The 8,413-nt window shown below is 33.3% G+C and overlaps 1 protein-coding gene across 1 annotated transcript; it reads right to left on the bottom strand.

Annotated features, from left to right (window-relative positions):
* Nucleotides 1–659: 659 nt before the first annotated feature.
* LOC112527562 (oxygen-evolving enhancer protein 2, chloroplastic-like) lies at nt 660–3,162 on the bottom strand. Its single transcript, XM_025138267.1, has 4 exons — nt 2,891–3,162; nt 2,555–2,787; nt 2,112–2,162; nt 660–1,077 (listed from the first exon to the last, which is right to left on the bottom strand). Exons 1-4 carry the CDS (start codon nt 3,129–3,131, stop codon nt 817–819), a joined length of 786 nt encoding a protein of 261 aa, XP_024994035.1. The 5' UTR covers nt 3,132–3,162; the 3' UTR covers nt 660–816.
* Nucleotides 3,163–8,413: the final 5,251 nt, after the last annotated feature.

The following is an 8,413-nucleotide window of genomic DNA, read 5'->3' as shown; positions in this document are numbered from 1 at the left end:
TTGTAATAAAGAAAAAAGAAATTACAAATTTGGTCCCTATAGTTTGTTAAAAGTAATATTTTTCGTTCATGTGATTTTAAAATTACAAAATGGTCATTATGGTTTGTAAAAACGTCTGAATTTTAAATCCAATGTGGTGTCTGATTTATTTGAGTTTGGCTCCAAATATCAAAAGTACCAGGAGGTCCCAGGTTCAAATCCAAGGAGAAATAAAAATCTCTTTTTATGGCACGGAGGTTCAAATGCGATGACTTTGGACTATCTGCAACTTGGGATTAGTCAGCTCAAATAGCGGGTTGGATATCCAAGTTAATCAAAAAAACCATCTGAATTTAATCTCTTCTTTTAAAGACCATTAATAAGTTCCATCAAATGGGGGCCACATTAACCAAAATCATAAAATTGATATTATGTAAAAGCAAAGTAAATTATGTTTTTAATGCCTATGGTTTTGTTTAAATTGCAATTTTTATCCTTACAGTTTTGAAATTGCAGTTTTTCTCTATGTATTTAGCAATTTTGTAGTATGCTAAAAATGTCTAAACGTCTTGATAAACTGCTTTATATGACTCGATTTTGTAAAACCAAATAATTGTGTATCTTATATAAATACGTTATAATAAGTTGATATGACGCTTTTGTGCAAGAAGACCTTCATTGCAGAATAATTGCAAAAGGGGGTCCTTATATTGATTAAGTTTAGACAATTTATCCACAATCATTTGATCAAAGGAACACGATGACAAAAGAAACGCCATAATATACTCTTAGCAGGGATGCATTCATGGCGAATACTAATTACAAGCTCGATTTCGATTAAGCTACACTGAACGAAGATGTAGTGCCCTCAACGAATTTCTTTGCTCCTTTGAACCATCTTTTGTCACCTGCTTGCGCCTTGCAGATGTAAAGTTTTCCGCCAGACACGGTGGCGGTGATCAACTGGTGCTTTCCACCCTCATCTCCGTCAGCCGTCCTTGTTAACACGGACAACGAGTAGTATTGCTTTCCGTCCACAACCGGAGATGCAACCTCCAATATGTTTGCTGTGGCAACTGCATCGGGTTCAAACCCTCCCTACACACGTATTATTCAACCCATATTTAATTAAGCTTCGATCAATGTTTGATTAATATATGAAGCCAAATATGTGTAAGTGTCCTAATAAATTAATTACTTTATAGGACCAAATAAATAATTGTACGTCATATGTAAATGTGTTATAATAAGATGCTTCGAAGGAAACAGTTTTGAAAAATAAAGGGTAATGATAGTTTTTTTAGGACAAACATGAAAGTGTTTTGTGAACCACAAGGGTGGTGTCTGATTGGTTTGAGTTTGACTTCAAATGTCAAAAAAAATGTCTGGAGGTCCTAGGTTCAAATTCAAGTAGGAATAAAAATTCTCTTGTGGCCACGAAGGTCCAAATGCGGTGACTCAGGACTACTCGTATGCAAAGCAGGCGGTCGCCTTAGGATTAGTCGACTCGCATAGCGGGTTGGGTATCCAGGTTAATAAAAAAAACGTTTTGTGAACAATCTTTTATAGAAAACTTATTTTTATAAGAATTTTGTTTTCAAATAGTGTCATATAAAAGACTAATAAGATGTTTTATTTCAAAATTATCATAAAACGCTTGTCAGAACATCAAAAAAAGTCCCGTCAACTTCTTGCACACACACACACATATACATATATATATATATATATATGGTTGGGTTCCGGTAAGAATAAGAATTACAGTGAAAAGGGTAAGAAGAGATATATACCCTTAGATCAATCCTAATTGAAGGGTTCCACTAGATCAACATTAATGAGAAGCACCACATCAATATGGGTTCGTATGAGATTAAAAGTAATCTATGGGTCTCAACCTAACTCTTATTCTCACGCGGTCATTCGATCTATATACATATATAAAAGCAAATTTGCGTTGCATGTCCTATAAACTATTTGTTAAGCCAAATAGACATGACATCCTATAAAATCATTATTGTTGTAGTGAATGCTGTTATGGTAACTTGTATAAAAGTCTCAAGAGTCGTTTTAAAGGGTACATTGGCCCGATCCTTTTACGTAGTAAATATAAAACAGGAAGTAACGTTGGTTACCTCAGAATCAGTTTTCCCGAAATAAGCCTGTTTCCCAAGCAAGTAATCGACCTGAAAATGATAAGATAATCCATATATACTCAGTCAAATTCTATTACTCTTCAAAAGAGTCTTTAAGAATGTTATAATACATATAAGATTGAGTTCCTTGTAAGACCACATATGTTTTCATGAGACACGTGAGACTAGCTATGAAAGCACAAAAACACATTGAACCTTCACAGCAAAAACATTGTTCAGTGAAGTCCGTTTTTACGGTAAAAGGTTCAGTGTTAGTGTTAGTGTTAGTGTTAGTGTTAGTGTTAGTGTTTTGTCCTAAAGATTCAACACTTTACAGCGGTCTCACGGGTCTAACAAAAACAAACCGGTAATCCCTAAGTCTCTCTCTCTCCATATATATATATATATATATACACACACACATGTATATATGAATCTATCACCTTGCTGAGGAACTCCTCAGGTGGACCAAAATCAGTGATGGATTTCTTGTCGGTGGGAGTAATCATCACAGAAAGATTGCTTGTGGTATCGAAGTTATCTTCATATCTAAGCACCTGACCGGGAAACTCCACCTCCTTGCTAGGGTTCCACTTCGCCGGAAGCGACAGCTTGAACCCATCTCCGTCGTATGGCTTGAAGTCTGTGTTCGACTTTGGCTTCCCAAACACATTCGCTGCAACGATTTACAATTACACAAAACCCATGTTCGCTTTCAATTTATATCATCAAAAAACGAAAGGAGTTCAAGATTCAAATTTGAATCAAGACGTACGTACCAGCTTCACCATAGGCGGCATCCGCCGGTGAAACCTTGGTGCCAACGGCAGCTGCTCCGATGAGAACAGTGAGAGCCAACCGGCGAGAGATCGAGGCGTCAGTATCTGAAGCTCGTTTCTGTGAACGGCAGACGATGAGGTGGGTGGGTTTGTTGAGTGGCACCTGACGAGGTGAAGGTGATGATCTAGCTGGAGTTGATAATGCGTGGTGGTGGTGCAAGAAACATGAAGTGGCGGCCATTGTTAGATCAGAGAGTGATGGTGAGGGTGATTGTGGATATGGGAAGTGAAGGTGTAAAGGAAGAAATTAAGAGAAAGGATTGGTGAGAAATGGATGAGAAAGAAGATGAGATTGATGGGGTTTGGATAAGGGTGTAATGGCTGCCATTGGTGACAACTGGAAGGAGACGATCTCCAACTTCACTCGGATTGGCAAGGTGGGGCCCTCTCTTTGACCCATGTGTTTTCCCAAAACAACCACCAGGTTTCGAGTAGTTTGAGGAATTCTTTTACCATTTGCTACCCGTTTTTTATAATTTTTTAAATAAAATATTAAAAAGAAATTAATTAAAATAGTCAAAAAAAAAAAAAAAAAATATTAACTTGGATATTCAATCCGCTATGCGAGCCGACTAATCTCAAGACGACCATCTGCTTTGTGTGTAGTCCGGAGTCACCGCATTTGAATCTCCATGGCCACAAAAAGATTTTTATTCCTCGGATTTGAACATAGGACCTCTTGACACTTTTGACTTTTGGAGTTAAGCTCAAACTAATCAGGCACTACCCTTGTGGTTAAAAAAGAGTCAATTTTTGATTCGTGATTTCGCTTCTTAACCGTTTCTTTTCTAAAATCATTAAAATGTCACTTGATCCACAAGTGACAGGTTCGTATTTTACAGAGGGGTCAAAGTATAAAAAAATGTTTCTGAACCAAATCCCTAAACTGCAAGAACCAAATTTGTAAAATTGCAAAAACACATCTTGGGGGACAATAGTCCAAATTTACAGATTTGGTCTATGTCATGAACTTATTGTTCTTACACTTTGACCCTTTGTAAAATACAGACCTGTAACTTGCGGACCAAGTGATATTTTGATAATTTAGACGAGAAATGGCTAAGAGATTAAAACATACGATTAAAATGGTTATTTTAATTAATTTTTCAAATTAAAATCTTTAAAATAAATAATATTTAACTTGAACAATTTTTTTTATTTTAAAATTTTCATGATCAATTATATTATTTAAAGAATATGTAATTTTATGATCCCTTTTTAGAAGTAATTAAATAAAATAATGAGTAAATTACAAATTTTGTCCATGTAAGGGTATCTTGGTCTTTTCCATAAAAATGGGAGGGTATCTTGGTCCTCCCCTCCCCTCCCCTTTATGTTTTCATCTTGCATTTGAATGATAAAGTTTATTTGGATGGGAACTTTTTAGTGTGCACTTCACTTTTTAAATGGGAACTTCCTACTTGTAGATAAATATACAAAATACCTAAAATACCCTTGTGTGCTTTAAGTGGAATCGTTTAAGCAGTCATTTATTTTTTTAAAAAGCATTACGAAATTAAAAATAAAACCGAATGGTATGTCAAGATACAACGAAAGGTACTGCGAGATGTAGTAGGTAAAAGGAAACATACAAAAAGGAAGAAAAAACCGAAGCGAATGAAGTAACTTTAGCTCTTGAAAAGCCCAATTAACAAAAAGGCCGTTTAACGTAGTCGTTAATGGCAGGGACCATATCCAAAGCAAAATATTAAGATCAATAGCTTTTATGGTAAATAAACTGTAGGAACCATATCCGATAAAATGGACTTTTAACGACAACAAGGGTCGTTGCTAAAACCCCATTTCTTGTGTAGTTATGTAATTTACTCAACCTCATATCAACTTTGCTAATTTAGTGTAAAAAACCTTACGGTACCAAAAAAAAAAAAAAAAACATAACCCAACTCAATTATGGTGGGTTTGCAAAAATCTCGACTCATTCATAAGTATAACCCAACATAAGAGACGGGTTGGTTGGGTTGGGTTGGGTTGACAGATTAGTAGTTACATAAATTTGAATAATGGAATACTTCATAAGATTTAAGTATATATGACCAGACTATAAAGTGTCATATCTAAAAATGTTATAATAGACTTATGAGATGTTTTTGGACGTTTCAACAAGTTTTCTGTGACGCTTTTTAAATAAAGTATTGTGTTAGTTATTTTGTAGGGAAAAACATCTTGGGAAGTGTGTTGTAAACTCATCTATTTATAGGACATTTTCGTTCATACGACACCTTTTCAAATAGTGTTATATAAAATAACTAGTATGATACTTTATGTTAAAAACATTTTAAACGTTTGTTAAGACACCCAAAAGCGTCCTATAAACGTACTATAACACTTTTAGATACCACACTTTTGTTTCGTCGTACCAAGTATCATATTAGGACGCTTAGCATTTTAAGCATCCTATAAACCTAATGTTCTTGTACTGAAATGATATAATTATTAGTCTTTTCTTTCAACCAAAGTACAACATCAATGAGGGCGTCATTAGATTGATAGATTTGTCAACCAAATATTTATCAACATCATTCATATTATCTGGCATATCCATTTACGCTGCAAAAACGATTTTAATAATTTTATTCTGTTAAATCATTTGCCATCAGAATTAAAGAAATTATACAACAAAACAAGAACTTTATTATTAATATATAATAATAAATATTATATATAGGCAAAATCAAACGAGAACAATACCTATTTAAAAGAACACAAAATGGGCAAATCACATGTGATGTTACATTAATGGTCATAAAAAGTGTCCGGAGGACTTGTGACTGCGTTTTCAGGTCGCCGGAAAGGTCGCCTACATCACATGTGATTTTGTATGTGATGTTAGTGTAAAATCACATGTGATTCGCTTGTTTTCGTATTCTTTTAAAAATGTATTGTTCTTGTTCGTATTCTTTTAAAAATGTACTGTTCTCCTAAAACGCTAGCCCAACTAGTATTTCAATATGTTAGCTTATGTCATCCAAATGAAAATTTAAAAAATATAACCACAAGGGTGGTGTCCGATTGGTTTGAACTTGGACTCCAAATATCAAAAGTGTCTAGAGGTCCAAGATTTAAATCCATTGAGAAGTAAAAATTCCCTTATAACCACAGAGGTTCAAATGCAGTGACTTCGGGCTACCCGCAAAGCAGGTTGTCGTCCTGGGTTAGTCGGCTCGTATAGCGGATCGAATATCCAGGTTAATTAAAAAAAAATATCTAAAAAATAAACTAGTGTTGTAGGATAAATGTTCCATAGTCTAAAGGATATGCCGATAAAGATAAATATATATATATATATATATATATATATGTAAAGAGAGAGAGAGAGAGAGAGAGATGAGCGATAAAATGAAAACCGTTCTCATTCGTTTAAACCGTGCAAACCACTCTCATCCGTCGATTTCATTGTTTAATCTTATGAAATTTTTCATGAAATTGTTTAATCTTGTGAAATTGTTTCATATAATATTATTTTTTTGATGAAGTTGTTCCATATATGGTTATGAAATTGTTTCATATAATACTTAATGAAATTTTAATGAAACTGTTTCATGTATTTCTCTATGTTTAACACCCTCCACAGTAAAAATGATTAATCAACCTCTCATAATTACAAAAACATGAACAACATGAAAAATTATGATCGGTTGAATGAGTTTTGCACGGTTTGTACAAATTGAGTGGTTTGCATTTGATCGCTCTCATATATATATACATATAATTAGATTATAAGTGAAATATTTCGTAGTTTATCTATGTGTAACTCATATCTATAAAAAAAATTATGATTAATAAGAATTACACACTCGTTCTCTATTCTATTATTGTTTATTTTTAATTATTTTACCACAATTAATTTATTTTTAATTATTTTACCACAATTAATTTATTTTAACAAATAAATCATAAAAAAAAAACATATATTCTAAAACCTAACGTAATATTGCAAAAAAAGTAAAAGAAACTAATGACAAAAGTGATGGGCAATCTAGGTTGCAATGACATAACACCAACGACAATATGTTATACCTTTCGGATAACAACAATAAACCATTAGAATAAAAAGTGGAAAAAGTGTAAATGCGATAACATAACTTTCATACAGATGTAAATTAGGTCAGCTTCTAATCGTCTATTTTACGTGTAAATTAACGTAAAAACACGTGTTCAAAATTATCTAAAAACACCTCTTAACGTAAATAAACGAACGTCGCTAAATACTACAACATCATGTTTGTTAAAAAATACACTTTTTCTTGGGATTATTAGATCACCAGAATTCCTTTTTACGCTTACAACAAATAAAACTATATATATATATACACACACACACACATATATAAACGTTAATAGAAGATTGAAAATACATGAAAAATAGAGGAACACTTTAATAACCATTTACCTGTACGGTGTTCACATATGCTTTCAAGTAATTTGCAAGTAATTTCTACAGTATACACATATACATGACATGCATACAAACAAACAAAAAAAATCTTTAATTAAAGGGAAATTTATAAAAATAAGCATTTTATACAACATTTTGCCACAAAATAACCGGGTTTTAGAGGTTTTGCGTATTTGACCACCCAGATCTACCCTAAGGGGCGATCCGTACACATATGGGGCGATCCCTACTTTTTTGGGGCTATCCCCACTTTTTTGGGGCGATCCCCAATATAATTCTTAAAAAAAAAAATTTTAAAAAAATTCCTTAAAAATTCCCTTTCATTTCTCTTCTCAATAAACCATTATTTTAACCATTACTGAAAAAAGAAATTAAAGGGAATGTGTGAAAAATTATGAAGTAGGAGGTTGGTATTTATAGTGAAATTGGAGGTAGAAAAAAATGATAAGAGACGTACGGGTTTATATCTGATTTACGAAACCCAAAACAGATAAAAATAATTTGTGTGTCTCCATAATTATAATGGTTTATTTTTAAACTTTTACCCATGAATTTTGGTTCTAAAAAAGTTAAAAAACACAACTTAAATGACGTATCAGTTTTATTAAAAATACCACAAAAAAAAAATAATAATAAAAGGTTGGATCGCCCCTGGGGGCGATGAGACAGCCTGGATCGCCCCCTAGGGCGAGGTCAAACCCGGTATTCGAGGGTGAACAGTAATCCCGTCTTTTAAGGAATTTTTTTTAGAATTCTATTGGGGATCGCCCCAAAAAAGTACGGATCGCCCAATATGTGTGCGGATCACCCTTAGGGTAGATCTGGGTGGTCAAATACGCAAAACCTCTAAAACCCGGTTATTTTGTGGCAAAAAGTTGTATAAAATGGTTATTTTTATAAATTTTCCTTAATTAAATTGTATGCACATATCCTTGGGCCTTGTTTGTTTTTGTATAAAATATTATCAGCTTCTTATATCTGATTCGTTAAGAGGTAAGATCATTCAAACTATTTATTTTTTTCTAAATTTTCAGAGTCACTTATGT

The sequence above is a fragment of the Cynara cardunculus genome, assembly GCF_001531365.2.
Source record: "Cynara cardunculus var. scolymus isolate 2C chromosome LG 15, CcrdV1, whole genome shotgun sequence".
NCBI lineage: Eukaryota > Viridiplantae > Streptophyta > Magnoliopsida > Asterales > Asteraceae > Cynara > Cynara cardunculus.
The sequence above is the reverse complement of the archived record's forward strand: the minus strand, read 5'-3'. Positions and strand labels throughout refer to the sequence as shown.

Excerpts from the sequence above, each read along its gene's own strand:
- LOC112527562 (XM_025138267.1), bottom strand. The coding sequence starts at position 3,131 with ATGGCCGCCACTTCATGTTTCTTGCACCACCACCACGCATTATCAACT. Across the intron at positions 2,163-2,554 it reads CTGAGGAGTTCCTCAGCAAG|GTCGATTACTTGCTTGGGAA; the intron begins GTGATAGATTCA and ends TATCATTTTCAG. Across the intron at positions 1,078-2,111 it reads TCGGGAAAACTGATTCTGAG|GGAGGGTTTGAACCCGATGC; the intron begins GTAACCAACGTT and ends ATACGTGTGTAG.